Source organism: Paroedura picta, chromosome 3 (genome assembly GCF_049243985.1).
Source record: "Paroedura picta isolate Pp20150507F chromosome 3, Ppicta_v3.0, whole genome shotgun sequence".
NCBI classification, from domain to species: domain Eukaryota; kingdom Metazoa; phylum Chordata; class Lepidosauria; order Squamata; family Gekkonidae; genus Paroedura; species Paroedura picta.
This window is the reverse complement of record NC_135371.1, coordinates 175,219,302-175,239,382: the sequence shown is the minus strand read 5'-3', so window position 1 is coordinate 175,239,382 and position 20,081 is coordinate 175,219,302. Positions and strand designations below refer to the sequence as shown.

The following is a 20,081-nucleotide window of genomic DNA, read 5'->3' as shown; positions in this document are numbered from 1 at the left end:
AGACAGAGTCACACAACCACTGGCATGCGAACGTACGTTCAGCTGGCGAATCAGGAGACGCAACTCATGCGCTGGCGGACACGGAACCACAGGCAAGGCATGCACCCATGCGTGTTAACACACAGTAAAAATGTTAGCACTGCGTGTGCAGGTGTTAATGGAATAATCAAGTTCCAGAGGATTGCTGTGTTGGTCTGCAGTAGAAGAGCCAGATTTGAGTCTAAAATGCAGGGGTGGCCAAACTGCGACTCCCCAGAGGTCCATGGACGACAATTGTGCTGGCAGGGGCTCATGGGAACTGTAGTCCAGGGACATCTGGAGAGCCACAGTTTGGCCACACCTGCCATAAAGGCTATCTGCAGGGGATGAGCCTGGGCTGTACCAGGAGCAGGAGACAGCCCTGGCTGACACTGCAGCGATGTGTCTCCGTCACTTCCGACAGGACCCAGAACTGACATCGTAACACGGCGACATCAGGTATTTGGGCAAAAGCTCTATGGTAAATTGGGCTTCTACCATAGAGTTTTTGCCCAAAGACCAGAGTGTCGCCAAGGTGTGATGACGTCACTTCTGGGTCACATGAGAAGTGATGTAGACATATTGCTGCAATATTGGCTCAGTCTTTTTGGGGGAACCCCCCCCCTCCCCGCAACTGATAAACGGTGTGGCAGGAGAACCCCGTCCCCACCAGGGGTCTGGAGACCCTAATCCAAAAGGACCTTCAGGGTATGAACTTTCGAGCGCCCTTTTCTGACGAAGACAGCTTCAGCTCTTGAGCACTCATGCCCCAAAATCTCCGTGGTCTTTAAGGCACTCAAATCTAGCTCCTACAACACAAACACAGATGTGAAACTCTGGGCACACAAACAGACACACACACACACACACACACTTAACACTTACGAACATAGCCAGAAACGCCCGCTCCCTTGCAGGCATTGGCAGGTTGGTATAATGATTCATCTGCATTTGCTATTTGTATGTACAATTTTGGGGTCCTTCTAGAACTCGGGGTCCTGGCTGCCCCCTTGATACCCCAAAATTGGACCTGCACTTCCCTTAACGGCAGACTCCTGAGCCCAGGTAGATGTTCCCGGACATACCTGTGCAGTCTGGCAGCCCAGCCGAACTAGTCAGGAACCCCAAGGTTGAACAGAAATTATTAAAATCAGAATACAAATGTTTATTATTTAATGCACATTAAGAAGATCACTATTATAGGTTTTTTTGGCTGACACATGAGGATGTGCACACAGGGCTGAATTTTGGCCTAGGACAGAGCGGTGGTTTTGGACAATATCGATTGTTTACTGTGAGCATGACATCTGGAATCAGTATACATCAGGGGTAGTCAAACTGCGTTCGCTGGCAGGGGCTCATGGGAATTGTAGTCCATGGACATCTGGAGGGCCGCAGTTTGACTACCCCTGCTCTACCATCCCTGGAAGCCTCCCATTTTGTGATTCTTATGCCACCAACCTGCCCTTATTGTAATATTAAAATATTTTTACATGTGCATAATCAATATTTCTGTTCTCATTTTAATATTTGTTCAAACTTCGGCTTCCAGATTTCTTTTCTCAGGTTGATTTTTTGTTCCTTTTAGGTTTTGCAGCAGGGCTCAGCTAGACCGGACCGGTCCCCACATCCCTTTCCCCACAGGGAGAAAAGGAGCTTGCAGGTTCCCCCACCCCAAGAGGAACGGTCAAAAACACCTCCCCATGATCAGATCCCCACCCTCCAAAGAAAGGAGCCCAGGAGCAGACCAGGACTTCCCTCGCCATGCACGGTTCGGCTCTCAATGCACCGGGGAAGTGGGGGGCAAGAAGCAACCCCCCCCCGACCCGTATGAGGCACCGAGGCGAGGGGCTGCCTGACACCTGAACGGAAGCACCCCCAAAGCAAACATCCCCTGCCAATTATCCAGATGTCAAAGCCCCGGTGAGAGCACAGCAAGATTATTGCAGGAAAAGAAAAGACAAGGAGGGCGGCTGAGCCGGACGTGAGAACGTGGAGAGGGTTCCCGGTCCTTTGCCCTCAGTCTCTGTGGCTCCGTTCCCTCCCCGTGGTGCCCATTTTCCCTTCTTCGTGGAGGAAGAAAACAGCCAGGTGCCAACAGAGGGGCAAACTAGGGGCAAGCTTTAACAGTTTGGGTCCAGGTTTCCGGGATAATCCGCAGAGCCGCCTGTCAAGCAGTGAAATGACCCCTACTTCCTGCCGCCCCCGGTTCACCGCTGTTTAGGATGGGAAATGGTTGGGGCCCAGGCGGGGGTCCTTCCGCTCCCCGTGACGGAGTTCCGCACACAAACAGGCCTTGCTTTATTGGTCATGGCTGTAGAGCTGCAGGGAATCTGAACAACTGTGCTTTAAAAGAGTGAACATCTATTTTGACACCTGCTCATGCCTGCACATGGGGCTGTGAGGAAGCAAACCTCTGTCTAGACCAGGAGTGGCCAAACTGTGGCTCTCCAGATCCCCATGGATGATGATTGTAGACCAACTGGAGTGTGCCCAGAGGAGGGCAACGAAGAGGGGTTTGGAGACCAAGACAGATGAGGAAAGGTTGGGGGAGCTTGGTCTGTTTAGCCTGGAGAGGAGACAACTGAGAGGGGATCTGATAATAATCTTCAAGTGTTTAAAAGGCTGCCAGGTAGAGGATGGAGCAGAATTGTTCTCTCTTGCTCCGGATGAACAGACCAGAATGAATGGGATGAAATTAATTCAAAAGAAATTCCATCTAAACCTCCGGAAGAAGTTCCTGACAGTCAGAGCGGTTCCTCGGTGGAACAGGCTTCCTCGGGAGGTGGTGGGTTCTCCATCTTTGGAGATTGTTAAGCAGAGGCTGGAGAGCCATCTGACCGAGAGGCTGATTCTGGGAAGGCTCAAGGGGTTGGCAGGTGACAGTGGGTGAGTGAGAGGGATGTGAGTGTCCTGTAATACTGGCAGATCTCCAGGTCTCCCCTGGAGGCTGGCAACCCTTCCCTGATGATGGCAGGGACAATGAGAGCAGCCTCGAGTGGAATTGGGTGCCTGGGAGGGGGAACAGCCTGTGGTTCTCGGGGTGGACGGAACACCAAACTGAACAGCCGGATCCCATAGACATCGCAGGGCACGCATGCTGAGACATGCATGGAGCCACCGACCACTGGCCACGTGACACGGATCGTGGCCCAGGCACATAGATGTACATTTGGCTGTTTGCATAGTGGTGTTTTTGCAGGGCTACCTGGGAAGGGGTCTCGAGTGAGCCCCAACTGACTGATGATGTAGCGGGGAATGTCCGTCTTCACCAGGTGCCCCTCCTTGGCGTGGTCTTCCGCCGCTTCCAGCAAATGGTAAAACTCCTCAGGGTTAAACTCCTAAAAGGCAACAGAACGGTTGGTGTTACAGTTTGGGGCTGTCCCATGAAGATGTCACAATCCCAACAGTTCACAATTCCTCCCCAAAATGGCCTTTCTGCACAATGGGGACCAAAAGCGGTTTATATTATTCTCCTCTCCTCCATTTTATCCTTACAACAACCCTGTGAAGTAGGCTAGGCTGTGTGGGACTGGCCCAAGGACACCCACTTTGCCCCAAAGGGTAGATTCAAATGAGTAGCCGTGTTGGTCTGAAGTAGCACAATAAATTCAGAGTCCAGTAGCACCTTTTTTTATTTTATTGTGCTACTTCAGACCAACACGGCTACTCATTTGAATCTATCCTTATGGAAGGCACCACATTTAGCCGTTTGAACTCCATCAACCTTACAAAGAAACTTGCACAGGTACAGACTGATATTTCCTTTCTTACTAAATGCAAACACCTGGACATTATACCTAAAGGACTGAGAATTAAGAATCCGCTGCAATCTACTTATCCTACGCAGTATGCAGAAAAACTTTGTGCCAGTTTCTCCAAATCCTTGTTGGTCTTAAAGGTGCTACTGGACTCTGATTTTATTGTGCCCCAAAGGGGTTTGTTTTGTTCTCCTTTCCTCCACTGTATCCAAACAACAACCCTGTAAGGTAGGTTAGCCAGAGAGTAGTGAACGGCCTAAGGTGTCCTTCTGAGGATTCAAAGCAGCCATTTTCTCCATGGGAATAGTCTCCGTCACCTGAAGATTGGTTGCTATCCCAAGAGATCTCCAGCCACCGTCTGGAGGGGGGATTCGAACCCGGATCTCCTACCCTGACTTTCTTAACCATTAAATCACACTGGAAAACAGAGAAGGCGAAGGGCATTCTCCAGTCCCCTGCTTCTTCATTTGGGGGGAAACAACCGGATCATTAACAGAGTTCCCAATCCACGGTCGCTGTCTCCCCCACCACCCTGCTTCCGGAAGGCGAAGGTGATCCGGAGTTGTGGGGGGCTCCGCCACCTCCCTCTTCCTCTCTGCCGCCTCTTCCGCAAGGGATGCCCCGGAGCACAGCAACAGCCGCTGGGCCAATGCCGCGCGGCTGGTCTTCCAGCCAGATGCCGATTGGCCGGGTCGAGGATGCAAGCGTTCCTTCTGATTGGCCGGACGGTTGCCGGGGAAACCAAAGAGGCACCTTCAGCACTGATGGATGCAGGTGGAGCGAGAGGATGGAGAGCCAGGACGGGCTTCCGAATGCGTGGGGGGGGGGTTGGGGGTCTTCTGCTCCCAGATGCGGAACCTGCAACAGGCAGGGGTGAGAAACCTCTGGGGATTTGCGATGGAGCCTGGACAAGAAGGGATAGGGATGCCAGCCTCCAGGGGGGAACTGGAGATCCCCTGGAATCCCAGCTCCTCTCCAGACTGCAGAGTTCTCCTTTCAGCAAACGTCCTCAGTGTGTAACGGGACTATCTGTGGACGGAATGAGGCCCAATGACAAACGCTCTCTCCGTCTCCAGGAATGTCTCTCATTCCGTCCATTGATTGTTCCATTATGCACTGAGGAAGTTTGCTGAAAAAAGAGGAATTTACCGGGACTTTGTTATTTTGTTTGAAATTGACACACTCTTCTTAGGAGGTTCCCTCATTAATTGTTTGACTTAGCCTGCATGGATTCACTGGGTGTTTATCAGCCTCCAGGCAGAACCTGGAGATCCCCTGGAATTTCAGCTCATGTCCAGACTACAAAGGTCAGCTCCCCTGGAGAAAAGGGCTGTGGCTCCTGGACTTGACTGCAAGTGGGACAAACCCTCCAGAGCCGGCCTCCCGTTCCTCCCGTTCCTCCCCTCCCCACCACCACATTTCAATACTCTACCAGGCACTCGAGCAGCCGGGCCGGACGGGAGATGATAATCAGCAGCTTCTTTACCAGCTGAGTGACGAAGGTCACCTCTTCGCTCTCGGATCGCTCATAGGCCTAGAAGCGAAAGAAGAGTCGGTCGGAGAAGTTTGCAGGGAATCTCTGGGCCCATAACCTCTGGGTCCTTCTGACTCAAAGCTTCTGTGGTCCTGATGTCTCATAGTAAGGGTCATTACATGCTGTTCCTTATGATCATTTCCCCCATCCCCTCTGAAATCCAGCATTCCCTAGAGATCTCCTCTCAAGACACCCAGGAGGGCCACGTCCACAAGGGGCGCTTCTGACACCCTGTCTGCTCTCCAGAATCCTTCCTCAAGATGTCCCGCACTCACGTCTTTCAACAGCTTTTCCATGTTCTCCTGCAGCTCGTAGAAGTAGACGGTGGTGATGAGGCCTTCTTGGGACTTGGCCAAGCAGTCTCGGGCCAGCTCGATGACCTGGTGGTGGATGAAACTGAGGGCTCCGTCGGCCAGAGGAAGCACACTGTCCGGCTCATAGTTCTTGGTGAAATCCTTCAGCTTCTCTTCCATTTGAGCCGTGGCCTGTTTGGGGAAGAAATGCAGGTTTGTGTCGGAGGAAAACAAGAGGGAGAGACCTTGCTCCTTTCCCGGAAGAGACAAGGATTCGGGCTCCCAAACAACGCGCTGGACTCTCGATGCTCCTCAGATTTGAAAACAGTGAAATCCTGGCTCATGAGTACCTTTATGTTTAGGGAAAAATCTTGGGATGTCACCACTACTCCTTATTCTAGTCCAGAAACATTGATAAAGGATCTACCTTTAGGTAGCTCTCTTTTTCTCTCTATAGCATGTGACACTCATCGGCCTGGCCTTGAGATTCTCCTTCTAGTTTTCGTGTTCCAATTTTCTTTTTTGGACCAAATAAATATTTGCATTTTCCATCCTATTTATCCACCCATGCCAGACCTGCACTTTGTACTCAGGAACCAACGTAGGTGTTTGGCTCTGATCCAGTCCTGGGTTCTTTTTCTCCAGGCTGAACATTCCCAAGTCCCTCAACCTATCTTCATAGGGCTTGGTCCCTTGGCCCCAGATCATCTTCGTCGCTCTCCTCTGTACCCTTTCAATTTTATCTACGTCCTTCTCTATCTATCTATCTATCTATCTATCTATCTATCTATCTATCTATCTATCTATCTATCTATCTATCTATCTATCTATCTATCTATCTATCTATCTATCTATCTATCTATCTATCTATCTATCTATCTATCTATCTATCTATCTATCTATCTATCTATCTATCTATCTATCTATCTATCTATCTATCAACTATAATTCGTAAAATGCCTTCATAACCTTATAAAGGGAGCCTGATTTTGTTGGGCAGGTTGGTGTTTTGCATGGTGAATTTTCCGTCTTGTGGTTATGGAGGCCCACATTTTCTTGGTGTTCATTTCCTGGCCTCCGCCATATGAACAGCTCTGTCTTGCAGGCCCTTTGGAACGGTTTAAGGTCCTGGTGGGCCCTGATCTCCTTGAAATGATCTCATTTCGCCAGGTTGGAGCCAGCACTAAGAAGGCCCAGCCTCTGGTTGAGGCCAGTTTTACTTCTTTCGGGCCAGGGATGAATCAGAGGAAATGCCTTCTTTGACAAGATGCTCGGGGCCAACAGCTTTCCAAGGGAAAACCTGTCTCTTGGCCTGCTTTCCATGCCACAGGTTTGCAGTCGGGCAGACCCTGCAGGAGGGTCTTTGATACCTTCTTACCTTGGGGAATCGTTCCTTGTAAACATGATTCATCATCACTATCTCATTGTCATAGGAAGAGGGAGACCGGCCCGGGCTGCAAAGGAAGAAGGAATCGGTTGTCCACATGAATTGTCCGCCGTAATCTCTCCTGACCCCTCATGCTCCCCATGTTCCTGGATCCTGTGTCGCCCAATTAAACATGCACTTACTGCCAGGCTAAACACTGGGCAGAACTTGGCCCCAAAAGACTTCTGTTTTCCATTCTATGGGATGGGGAAGAGTCACAGTGCAGAACGAGGGGTAGGACAGGGGCAGGACAGGGGCAGGACACAGGCCACCTTCCCATTTCCCCAGGGAGCAGCAGAAAAGCAGCTATCGTTTACTGACTGATCCGGCTCCTCACTCCCTCTAGTACAGGGGTAGTCAAACTGCGGCCCTCCAGATGTCCATGGACTACAATTCCCATGAGCCCCTGCCTGCTCTAGTAAGTCTTAGTAAGTCAAGAAGGAAATTGGCCCCCTGGCGGGACGAGGAGTCGAGCAGCCAGTGCTTTTTCACCTGCCGCCTTTTAACAGAAATAGTATGTCACTAAGGGAATTATGGGGGTTTTATTGTGTTTTATCTTTTTATTATTGTAAACCGCTGTGAGCCCAAGATGGATGGATGGATGGATGCATGGATGGATGGATGGATGGATGGATGGATGGGTGGGTGGGTGGACGGACGGACGGACGGACGGACGGACGGACGGACGGACGGACGGACGGACGGACAGACAGACAGACAGACAGATAGAGCCAGAGTCCAGGAGGACCTGAAAGGCCAATACAACTTGTGGCAGGGGACGAGTTTCCGTGTGTCTCTGCTCACTACTTCAGATATAAGCAGGGACTCTCAAAAGTTCCTCCCCTACCCAAAATTTCGTGGGCCTTTCAGGTGCTCCTGGACTCTGGCTCTTTGGTACCTGAAGGAGAGAGCTGTGACTGAAGGAGGAGATGGTGTAACTGGTCCAAAACCCACCAGTGAGTTTCACGGCAAAAATGGAGCTAGATTCGAATCCAGGAGCACCTTAAGAGACCACCCAGATTATCAAGAGTCAAGAAAGCCAGCTTGGTGTCGTGGTGAAGAGCAGCGGCTTCTAATCTGACGAGCTGGGTTTGATTCCCCTGCTCCTCCACCACGTGCGGCTAGCTGGGTCACAACCCCGATACTTTTCACAGAGCAGCACTCTCTGAGCTCTCTCGGCCTCCCTTCCCTCACAGGGTGTCTGTTGTGGGGAGAGGAAGGGAAGGCGATTGGAAGCCGCTTTGAGACTCCTTCTGGGCAGTGAAAATTGGGGTAGGGAAACCAACTCTTCTTCTTCAGTGCCCTCCATGTCAGATACGTTGCTCTTGAAAGTCCCTTAAGGCAGGGGTAGTCAACCTGCGGTCCTCCAGACGTCCGTGGACTACAATTCCCATGAGCCACTGCCATGCTGGCAGTGGCTCATGGGAATTGTAGTCCACGGACATCTGGAGGACCGCAGGCTGACTCCCCCTGCCTTAAGGTGCTACAGGGCCGAAGTCGGGCTCTTCTGCTGCAGACCGACCCGGGGAAGGCGGCAAAGGGAGGCTGCCGTTTCAGGGATTCCCGGCTGTTCCCTACTCACCTGAGGCTCCGGGATCGGGGCCGCACCGCGGGGGACCGCCGGCCACCATCGTCATCGGTGATGCTCTCCGTGCTGCCAAAATGCTTGGACAGGAAGTGCAACTCGTCCACGGTGGGCTGGTAAGGCAGCTGGTGAAGGCGCTCTTGGGAGGAGCAGGACGACTGGGAGGAGAGAAAGACCGACATTGGCCCCCCCGGCACACTGCAGCCGGTGCCCCTCTGACCCCTGGGCACCCGCGGCACCCCACCCTGGGGGCCAAGAGGCAGTGGGCAGCAGGGCCGGTTTGCCACCGGTGCAAAAGCGGAGGTGGAACTTTTATATCAGCCTTGGAGTTTTTTGGTCGGCTTTGCCAGCTATGCCATGGTGCTTTTTTCTGTTTATCATCTGCCTTCCTCACAAGGACTCAAGGCAGATTGCTCAGAGCGACTCGATACAATCGACAGGGCAGGAGAGCTGATAAACGGCTAAAAAGGATTAGGGTGACACAACCTACCCGAAATTAAAAAAAAAAAACATAACTGAAGCAAAGCTTAACACGGCACCTTCATCCTAGTTAGGCAGCCCCTTCCACTGCTGAACTGGACTCCTAAAATCCTAGAGTGGGAAATGGCCATGCAGGCCATCAAGCCCCACCCCCTGCTCAGTGCAGGATCAGCCTCCAGCATCCAGGAGAAGGATCTGTCCAGCCTCTGCTTGAAGACCCCCAGTGTGGGGGAGTTCCCCACCTCCTTAGGCAGCCCCTTCCCCTGCTGAACTAGACTCCTAGAATCCTAGAGTGGGAAGGGGTCATGCAGGCCATCTAGTCCCACCCCCTGCTCAGTGCAGGATCAGCCTCCAGCATCCAGGAGAAGGATCTGTCCAGCCGCTGCTTGAAGACCCCCAGTGAGGGGGAGCTCCCCACCTCCTTAGGCAGCCCCCTCCACTGCTGAACTAGACTCCTAGAATCCTAGAGTGGGAAGGGGCCATGCAGGCCATCAAGCCCCACCCCCTGCTCAGTGCAGGATCAGCCTCAAGCATCCAGGAGAAGGATCTGTCCAGCCACTGCTTGAAGACGGCCAGTGAGGGGGAGCTCACCACCTCCTTAGGCAGCCCCTTCCACTGCTGAACTAGACTCCTAGAATCCTAGAGTGGGAAGGGGCCATGCAGGCCATCTAGTCCACCCCCTGCTCAGTGCAGGATCAGCCTCCAGCATCCAGGAGAAGGATCTGTCCAGCCGCTGCTTGAAGACGGCCAGTGAGGGGGAGCTCCCCACCTCCTTAGGCAGCCCTTTCCTCTGCTGAACTGGACTCCTAGAATCCCAGAGTGGGAAATGGCCATGCAGGCCATCTAGTCCCACCCCCTGCTCAACGCAGGATCAGCCCTAAGCATCCTAAAGCATCCAAGAAAAGTGTGCATCCAACCTTTGCTTGAAGACTGCCAGTGAGGGGGAGCTCACCACCTCCTTAGGCAGCCTATTCCACTGCTGAACTACTCTGACTGTGAATTTCCTCCCCTGATATCTAGCCGATATCGTTCTCCATGTAGTTTAAACCTGTTCCTGCAGGTCCTCTCCTCTGCTGCCCCCAGGAACCTTTCCCTGCCCTCCTCCCAGAGACCACCCGTTAAATCCTTAACCGCAGCGATCCTGTTCCATCAAACTGCACACAGAGGCACGGACCACCGCTCCTGGTCGCTTCTCCATGGGGCTTTGTGCCTCCTTTAGTGCTCTGCCAGGCAGGTCCTCCCTGTGCAGAAAAGCCCCTGTGAGTGATCCTGCTTTGCCATCCAGGTCAGGGCAAGAGAGCAAGAGGTCGGTGTGTCCTGGCCTGGCTCCCTGCAGCAACCAGACCTCTCTGGGGGTCTCCCATCCAACCACTACCTAACAAGGGCCCACCCTGCTTGGCTTCTGAGCCCTGAAAAGAAAAGGGCCATTAGGACTGCCAGTCCATTATTATTATTATTATTATTATTATTATTATTATTATTATTATTATTATTATTATTTCCCGCCTCTCCCTATAGGCTCGAGGCAGGTAACAATAATCTCAACCCCATTAAAACCCATTAAAGCCCCCATTAACACTATGAGATACTAACATGATGGCAGAAAACGCTCCTGCCTCCCCATACTAGCATCGGAGATAATGGAAGAGTGCGATGTACACTTCCTAACACCCGTGGGGGGTGGGGGTGATGTCCCTGGTTTGCTGCCCCCAGCCTCAACCATAAACCTGGCGGAAGAGCTCCGTTTTGCAGGCCCTGCGGAAAGCTGACAAATCCCGCAGGGCCCGCAGCTCACCCTAAATTGGACAAATGTGGTCCTAAAGAAAACCATCTTCAACTGCCTCCCAAAAGATCCAAAGTGAGGGGGTCGATCGGGCACCGCCTCTTCAACAGTTCCTGGATCCAGCCATCTCCTCCACCCCCCCCAAAAAAGATCTTACCGACACGGTGGAACTGGGCGTGTTCGTGCCATATCCGGACGACGGGAGGGACGCCAGGGACCAGCGCCGGCCATCGGCCCTGAAATTGCCAAGACCAAAACAAACTTTCAGCACATTTTAATTTTCGCAGAACGTATCTGAGGCAGAGAGCTTTGACTCTTGAAAGCTGACACCCTCGTAATCTCGTCGCTCTCAAAGGGGCTGCAGGACTTGAATCCAGCTCTTCTACTGCGGAGCACTACGGCTATGCTCCTAATACGATCTACCTGGGAGAAAGGGAGAACCAGTCATGCGAAAGGCCCATGCGTTGTTAGCTTTTCAGGCCCCAGCTTGTCCCAGTCCTGATAGTACTGCTCTCACAGAGCTGTTCTCCCAGAGCTCTCTCAGCCTCCCCTACGTCCCAGAGTGCCTGCTGTGGGGAGAGGAAAGGGAAGGCGACTGGAAGCCGCTTGGAGACTCTTTCGGGCAGTGAAAAGCAGGGTAAAAAACCCAACTCTTCTTCTTCTAGCTGACCCAGCTCTGGCTTCACATTTTCAGTAGAGGGCTGGACTAGGTGCCCTCTAGAGCCCCTTCCAACGCTGGGACTCTACTGCTAACAACGAAGGGCGGCTTATCCCGCCGTGAATTTGGCGCAGTGTTTAAGGAACGCCGACAGCATCCATGGGGCATTGCTCCCCCTGCCACCCCCAGCACACACTTACAGAGGCAGAACAGCCAACAGCCAACAAGGGGCGGCTGGCAAACAGGGTTCTGTTCAGCCAGAAATGAGGGGTTTTTCTCCTCTTAACCCGGGAAGATCAGCTTCAGGAGCTCGCTATGGGAACGGCCGGCATCACAGAAACAGCTTCAGGGGGAACCACGGTTGCCAGGACACCATGGCAACTGGCGGGGGGGGGGGGTGGGACTTGGCAGTGGGAGGTAAGGTGGCCAACCTCCAGGCGGCACCAGGAGACCTTCTGCTCTGACAATTCACCTCCGGAGGACCCAGCTCCGAACCCCTGGAGAAGACGGCTGCCTGGGAGGTCAATGACATTCTACTCTCCAAACCACCCCCTCCTCTGCCTTCACCCCCCCCCCAAAAAAAATCTGGAAGTATTTTCCAACCCAGAGTTGGTAACCCAGCCACGGGGGAGGCTGAGCCCAGCATCTCACCATTCTCCCAGAATTGCCGCTCTGGGTTGGGGGATCCCTGCAGAGCCGAGAGAGGGGAATTTGGGGAGGGGTCTCTTCAGCAGGGTATCAGGTCACTGAGCTCCTCCCAAAGCAGCCATTATTATTATTATTATTATTATTATTATTATTATTATTATTATTATTATTATTATTATTATTATTAGAAGAAGAAGAAGAAGAAGAAGAAGAAGAAGAAGAGTTGGTTCTTAGATGCCGCTTTTCCCTACCCGAAGGAGGCTCAAAGCGGCTTCCAGTTGCCTTTCCTTTCCTCTCCCCACAACAGACACCCTGTGAGGTAGATGAGGCTGAGAGAGCCCTGAGATTACTGAAGAAGAAGAAGAGTTGGTTCTTAGATGCTACTTTTCTCTACCCGAAGGAGGCTCAAAGCGGCTTCCAGTCGTCTTCCCTTTCCTCTCCCCACAACAGACACCCTGTGAGGGAGGGGAGGCTGAGAGAGCCCTGAGATTACTGAAGAAGAAGAAGAGTTGGTTCTTATATGCCGCTTTTCCCTACCCGAAGGAGGCTCAAAGCAGCTTATAGTCGCCTTCCCATTCCTCTCCCCACAACAGACACCCTGTGGGGTGGGTGAGGCTGAGAGAGCCCTGATATCACTGCCTGGTCAGAACAGTTTTATCAGTGCTGTGGCGAGCCCAAGGTCACCCAGCTGGCTGCATGTGGGGGAGCGCAGAATTAAACCCGGCTCACCAGATTAGAAGTCCGCACTCCTAACCACTACACCAAACTGGCTCTCTATTATTATTATTATTATTATTATTATTATTATTATTATTATTATTATTATTATTATTATTATTGTTATTGTTGTTGTTGTTGTTGTTGTTGTTGTTATTACTACTATTATTATTATATTATTATTATTACTATTAGATTCAAATGAGTAGTCATGTTGGTCTGAAGTAGCACAATAAAATCAGAGTCCAATGGCACTTTTAAGACCAACAAAGACTTATTCCAGGCATGAGGAAGGGTGCTTGCACTCAAAAGCTCCCGCCTTGAATAAATCTTGGTTGGTCTTAAAGGTGCCTGACTGGACTCTGATTTTATTATTACTATTTTATTATTTTACAGTGAAGGGAACATACAACTACCGTCTGACACGGAAAGCCGCTGTTTCCAGTTTTGGGTCTTGGTTCCCAAATTTTGAGAGCAGCATGGAAAGCACCTGAGCTGTCACTGGGAGGTGGGGGAGCTGGCCTGTGACCCCTTTCAGGGGCTTTGCAACCAGGTTTTGGGTCCGGAGCCTCAGGTTAGGAAGTCCTGCTCCTCGAGGGCTTGCCTACACTCTAAGTAGAGCGACTGGGGGCGTTCAGGGGAGCACAGGGACGTCCCCCTGGTCCACCTAACAATAGCAATACTTACAGACACCCGCAAGGAGAAAAGAGAGCGAGGGAAGGAGGGAGGGAGAGGCAGAGTAACCGGAGGGACTCCGTCAGGCTCCCTGGCACAAGGCAATTTGTACTCGCCTTCGTCTTAGAAGAACCATTTGAGCGCCCTGCAGCAGATCACAGGGAGGAGAGCTGTAAACAGCTCCGAGTGGATCTAATTGGCACTTTGTCGGTGCCAGGTGGAACGTCACAGTCTGTTCCCTGGCTTCTCTGGGGCGGGTGGGAGGGAGGGAGGGAGGGGGCGGCACATGGAGGTCTATAAAAAGAACAGGGCGCAGATGGGGAACAGGGTAGAGGTGGCTGGAGATACTGCAATGCTGCCTTGTGCATTCCCACAAGCTGTCTGTATGGCCTGGTGGAGCGAACCAGCTCCCGACGGATGGCCAGAGCCTTGCCACGGTTTGCATGAGAGGCGGGACGCTGACAAACCGGGCAGGGGCAGAAAAAGCGGATAAAGAGATCCTTTCCTCCCTTTCTTACCGTCCAAGAACCTGTGGGCATTCGATCAAATTCATGGGCATGAACTTAGAACAGACAGAAAAAAAGGTCTTCTTCAGCCAAAGAGAAATGAACACGTGGAACTCCCTGCTGCAGGAAGTGGGGGCGGCTACAAGCACGGACAACTCCAAGAGGGGACTGGAGCAGAAGTCCCTCAGGAGGGGCAGAGGAATTGCATTTTACCTTTTCCTTTTGAATCCTTTGCTCCATCTGGCGCTGTGCCGAAAGTAGGCTTGTGAACCTTCCTTTTAAAATAAATGCTTTATATCTTTTGACCCTTCTAGTGGTTCTCTGTGCCCAAAAGGGCTAATCCTGCGTTGAGCAGGGGGTTGGACTAGATGGCCTGTATGGCCCCTTCCAACTCTATGATTCTGTGATTCTATGATTCAAAAGACCTCCACTGTCTTGGACACGCTATTTTGAAAGGAGCACCAGGACTGTTCTGCTACAGTGACCAACAAGACTTTTTTTGGGGTGGGGGGAATAAGCTTTCAAGAGGCCAAGTTCCCTTCATGAGTCTATAACAGGCTTTCTTGATAGCCCTGAATGGGTGGGAGTTAATCACTTTTTAATATATATTTAAAATTTATTAAACTTTTGTTGGGTGATATGACCATATATGGTCATGTATACTCGCCCCTCCTCCCAAATTGGCCAATGTCAGGCTTGAGGGGGTGGGAAGGGGAGGGGTCCCAGGTGGGCATGTCCACAGCTGTGCTTCCCAACCGTATTCTGCACCATCTTGCCTCTTCTGGGGAATGTTTCAGGGGTCTCTCAATGGTAAAATTGAGAATAGCTGGTCTGTAGGGAGTCCAGGTGTCTAAATCCACAAAAAAGATTTCCTATTTGAGCCCTGAAGAAGGAGGAACTGCTCTTACCTGCGGGAAGAAGCGAAGGAAAAATGGGCTGGTGTATTTGGGGAGAAATTCCGAGGGCTGTCAAGAGGGCTGCTACCTGTGGATAGGGCAAGAGAAGAAGACATGGAAGAAGTCACATATTGCGGATGGAAGTTGTCACAGGAACCCTACAAACAAGCTCTTGGTGGCTGGAGATACCGAAGAGCATGGTTAAACAGCAAAACGGAAGACACAAAGATGTGAAGAAACAGAATGGTGGGTGGAGAAAGAAACAAATGAGATGGGTAAAAAAGCGATTAATAAATCAACAGAACAGATGGATAAACTACGGTATGTCGATGACCAAGTGCTGAGTGATTGGATAAGTAGCCAGAGGAAAAGATAGGGAGCAAGACGAAAGACCACATGGACGATGGAAAGATGAGAAGCTGATTTTAATGTTTGTACTGATGAATGTACAGATGGAAAGGCAAACAGGTGGCCTAGACACACAAGCAAACAAAAAGACCAGTGGGGCAACTGTAGTGCGGATGAAGCGGTCTTCTAATTAATCAGATCCTCTATCAAAGGCACTCTTGTCTATTCCAATTGGCAGCAGCTCTCTGGGGTTTCAGGCACAGGAAGGTCTTTTACATCACCCCATCTGCCAGATGCTGGGGATTGAACCTGGGACCTTCTGCACGCCAAACAGAGACTCTACCAGTAAGGTGCAACCCATCCCCAAGAAGACAGAACAGATAGAAGAACCCCAAAAAGGCCAACATTGATTCTGGAGCAGCCCAGTGCGATGTGCTCTGATGTTATTTAATGATGGTGGTTGGGTGTGCATGGACCTTGACATTAGGGTGGCAAGGTTTCTCTTTGGACTGATGTGGGGATCCTGCCACTATGGAAAATACATGTGCGTCATTAGCTGTGAAACAGTCCTTAGCATTCAAGCAGTCTTGGGACAATTGTGGAGGAATGCCAAATTTCAACAAGGAGGTGAAGTTGAAGAACAGAGATACCAGGATGGCTCTGGTGAGGAATCGAGGATACAAGCCCTGGATGGAGCTACTGGGATGGAAGACCTGGGCCTTCTCAAAGGCAGAGAGACCCAGGGACAAGACACTCCGGAGGCAATACGCCAAGTCACAGGAGACGCATCAAGAATGAAATTCATGAAAGAAGAATGGGTCATGCTGAACTCACCAATGTGACCTGGGAGTGGAGAGTGAGGCCGGGGAAGCGTTGGTGACGTGCTTGTCAGGATCAGGCTCTTTCTGTTACTGGTTCGGCAGCTGTAAGAAAACAAGAGGAGGGAAGGAGGAGAGGAAAAGACAGGCCAAAGTCAGGGTGTGCTACGACAATGGGGTTGCCAGGTCTGGAGGACCAGACAGTGGGGTATAGGGAGGAACTTACCCGGAGTGAGGAAGAAGCCACGATATTTCTACATCACTCAGAAATGACGTAGGGAATTAGTGATATTGGGGGTGACGTGCCAGTTTTGGGCCAAACTCTATGGTAGAATTAGCTTCTTACCATAGAGTGTCTCCCCTCCTGGATGTCTTTGAGAGTTATGCAATAACATTGCATTTTTTTCCCAGGCTTCTTACCTGGTTTCAGAGAATTTTCCCATTTCTTAAACCCCTGAAATGTGGAGAAAGACACCAGACCGAGCATTGAACTTTAGCTGGACATGCTGGGGATCGAACCTGAGACATCCTGCATGCCAAGACCCTCAGGAGAACCCTGCTAGGTCAGACCAGGGAGGGTCCCTCCAGTCCAACATCCTGTCTTCTTACACAGTAGCTAGCCAGTTTTTCTGGACAGCCAACAACAGGGCATAGAGGCTAAAACCTTCCTCCAATAAGACCCCCAGAATAGCCTTGATGGATCAGATCAGGGGCCCATTTGTTTATATGTGAATCTGATTTTGAGATACGCCTTTCAACTTCTCCAGGTTTGCCACCCGTGACACTCCTCCAAGATTTTTTTCAGAGGGAGTTGATATTTTGCTGGTTCAGTTCTCTGGGTGCATGCGCAAGGCCCATGAAGAAAGGGACAGCAATGAGCACAGTTCCAAAAAACCAGGCCTTTGGCTCATCTGGCCCGTTGTCTGTGACAACCAGCAGAGGGGTTTTGTATCAACTGTCTATTATCTGTATCTTTTTCCTGTTTCCTGTAAACCGCCCTGAGCCTTCGGGGAGGGCGGTCTATAAATATAATAAATAAACAAACAAACAAATAAATAACTCCATATTTATTTGAGGCCAAAGGTTGTGTTGAAAAGGCAAAAACAGAACTCAGACAAGGGCTGCAAGAAAAAGCCATGCGCAATCCAATCCAAGCAGAAGGAGTTGGAAGCGTTTTTAAAATGTATTTCCTTCATTTGCACCTGCCTTCTCCCCCTCCCTCTGCTATTTCCTCTTCTGTTTCCTCTGGCAGCCCCCATCTCCTCTCCTTTCCTCGTTTCTTGTTCTTCTCCCCACCCACCAACCTGTTATTTGCCCCTTAATATGTTTACTACCTTTCTCTACAATTTATTTTATTTATTTTTCTATAATCGTATTTATTAACTCCCACTCCCAGACCCAGCTGGCTTGTGTCAGTTTACAATGAAATCTTTAAAAACCCCATAAAATATATAGATAACAGGAGATCAAAGCTGGCGGCAAAACCCAATCTATTGACTACCCACACCCTACCACAGTAGCTGCCACCACCCCGGGAGGGGTATCTACCAGTGATGCCCAGGCTATGCGCCTATACAAGGAGGGGTCTGGACTTCATGGCCCAGCCTCAACTGAATGATCTGGGGCCAAGGGACCAAGCCCTATGAAGATAGGTTGAGGGACTTGGGAATGTTCAGCCTGGAGAAAAGGAGGTTGAGAGGGGACATGATCTCCCTCTTTAAGTATTTGAAAGGTTGTCATTTGGAGGAGGGCAGGATGCTGTTTCTGCTGGCTGCAGAGGAGAGGACACGCAGTAATGGGTTTAAACTTCAAGTACAACGATATAGGCTAGATATCAGGAAAAAGTTTTTCACAGTCAGAGTAGTTCAGCAGTGGAATAGGCTGCCTAAGGAGGTGGTGAGCGCCCCCTCACTGGCAGTCTTCAAGCAAAGGTTGGATACACACTTTTCTTGGATGCTTTAGGATGCTTTGGGCTGATCCTGCGTTGAACAGGGGGTTGGACTAGATGGCCTGCATGGCCCCTTCCAATTCTATGATTCTATGAATACCTGGCGGAAGAGCTCCGTCTTGCAGGCCCTGTGGAATGCTGACAGCTCCATCAGGGCCCTCAGCTCTTCCGAGAGCTCATTCCACCTGGTTGGGGCCAGGACTGAAAAGGCCCCTGGCCAGGTGTGCTTCCCGGGGATCGGGGACAACCTGCAGAGTGAAGAGCCCTGCAAGGGGCATAAGGAGACAACCGGTCCCTCAGATCCCTCAATGGGGACCCTCTCCTCCATTTAGAGATGGAAGGGTCCCGGCAGGTCATCTAGTCCAACCCCTGCGCCATGCAGGATCAGCCTCAAGCATCCATGAACAAGAACCCTGAACAACAACCCTGCGAGGTAGGTTAGACCAAGGGTTTGCGGCTGGCCCAAGGCTCCATGCCATAAGGGGGATTTTCACCTCCCTGCTCATTCTCCTGTCTGCTGACTACATTTCTGGTCTTTCACCGATGCCTCCGGAAAGTTCTCTGAGACGGCTAGGTCTCCTGTTTCCAGGGACAATAAAATCAGGGCCTTCCTCTTCACCAAAAATTATACTGTATGGGCATGCACAGTGTAGCTACTTCGCTATCACAAAGGAGGGATACCTTTACCCCTTCCTTTCCAAACAGACTGGGGTTTTTTTTAAACCCCGAAGGGATGTAGAGATGAACAACAACAAAAGGGACGAGAATCCACAAGCTGTTATGCAAGGATTAATTTGCATTTCAAAACTCTGCTCTCCCTTTGGAGAATACATTTCAAACCGAGTGTGTAAATTCTCCCAAAAGCCTGGTATCCTAAATATGGATATATTGCTTCCCACCATTCTGGATTTTGCACACTGATTGCATTCGTCACATTATTCCATGTGCAAATTCAGGAGATTTCTGGTAAGGTCTGAAATGGCAAGAGACGCATGGGGACGGGTGCATGCAGGGGGTGGCAGATGTGTGGTGACGGGGCACTTTGTTTAATCACAGAGGGGGAAATGAGGGCAGATCATGGCGGAGCAAGCTTCTCCATGTCCAGAGAGCTGGGTTGCCAGCCTCCAGGCGGGAGAATAAACCTAGCCAAAGGCTACTACTGATGTTACTAAAATTATTAAAGAATAAAATAAAGTACAGGGGTTTTCGTTCTTGTTTGTTTAATATCGTGTAGGATCCAACCAGAACGGGTTTCTAGATGTGTCCCGTTTTCAAATGGAAATTTTCTTCAGTGGTTGTCCTTTAAATGTAAATATCATGAAAATCCAAATTGGAAAATTCAACCTCTACTGAATAATATTTAACTTGTATGCAGAGCACATCATGAGAAATGCGGGATTAGAGGAGTCACAAATTGGGATCAAGATTGCAGGGAGAAATATCAACAACCTCAGATATGCAGATGATACCACTCTAATGGCAGAAAGTGAAGAGGAACTAAAGAGCCTGTTGATGCGGGTGAAGGAGGAGAGTGCAAAAGTTGGCTTGAAACTCAACATCAAGAAAACAAAGATCATGGCATCCGGCCCTCTCAATTCCTGGCAAATAGATGGGGAAGAAATGGAGATAGTGACAGATTTTATTTTCCTGGGCTCCAAGATCACTGCAGATGGGGACTGCAGCAAAGAAATTAAAAGACGCTTGCTCCTGGGGAGGAAAGCTATGGCAAATCTAGACAGCATCCTACAAAGCAGAGACATCACCCTGCCAACAAAAGTGCGTTTAGTCAAGGCTATGGTCTTCCCAGTTGCAATGTATGGCTGCGAAAGTTGGACCATAAGGAAGGCCGAGCGTCAAAGAATTGAGGCTTTTGAACTCTGGTGCTGGAGAAGACTCTTGCGAGTCCCTTGGACTGCAAGGCGAACAAACCGGTCAGTCCTAGAGGAGATCAGCCCTGACTGCTCTTTAGAAGGCCAGATCCTGAAGA

General features: G+C 50.6%; 1 protein-coding gene across 3 annotated transcripts in view; it reads right to left on the bottom strand.

Moving 5' to 3' along the window:
- MAST1 (microtubule associated serine/threonine kinase 1) overlaps positions 1-20,081 on the bottom strand; it is an 89,446-nt gene that overhangs the window by 31,873 nt on the left and 37,492 nt on the right. For all 3 annotated transcript variants that reach the window (XM_077329795.1, XM_077329796.1, XM_077329794.1), the window contains 8 exons: positions 16,163-16,251; positions 14,993-15,068; positions 11,038-11,116; positions 8,615-8,775; positions 6,985-7,060; positions 5,589-5,798; positions 5,212-5,313; positions 3,227-3,359 (listed from right to left, as the gene is read on the bottom strand). In XM_077329795.1, coding sequence (XP_077185910.1) covers positions 3,227-3,359; positions 5,212-5,313; positions 5,589-5,798; positions 6,985-7,060; positions 8,615-8,775; positions 11,038-11,116; positions 14,993-15,068; positions 16,163-16,251 — 926 coding nt within the window. The remainder of the gene's footprint in view (positions 1-3,226; positions 3,360-5,211; positions 5,314-5,588; positions 5,799-6,984; positions 7,061-8,614; positions 8,776-11,037; positions 11,117-14,992; positions 15,069-16,162; positions 16,252-20,081) is intronic.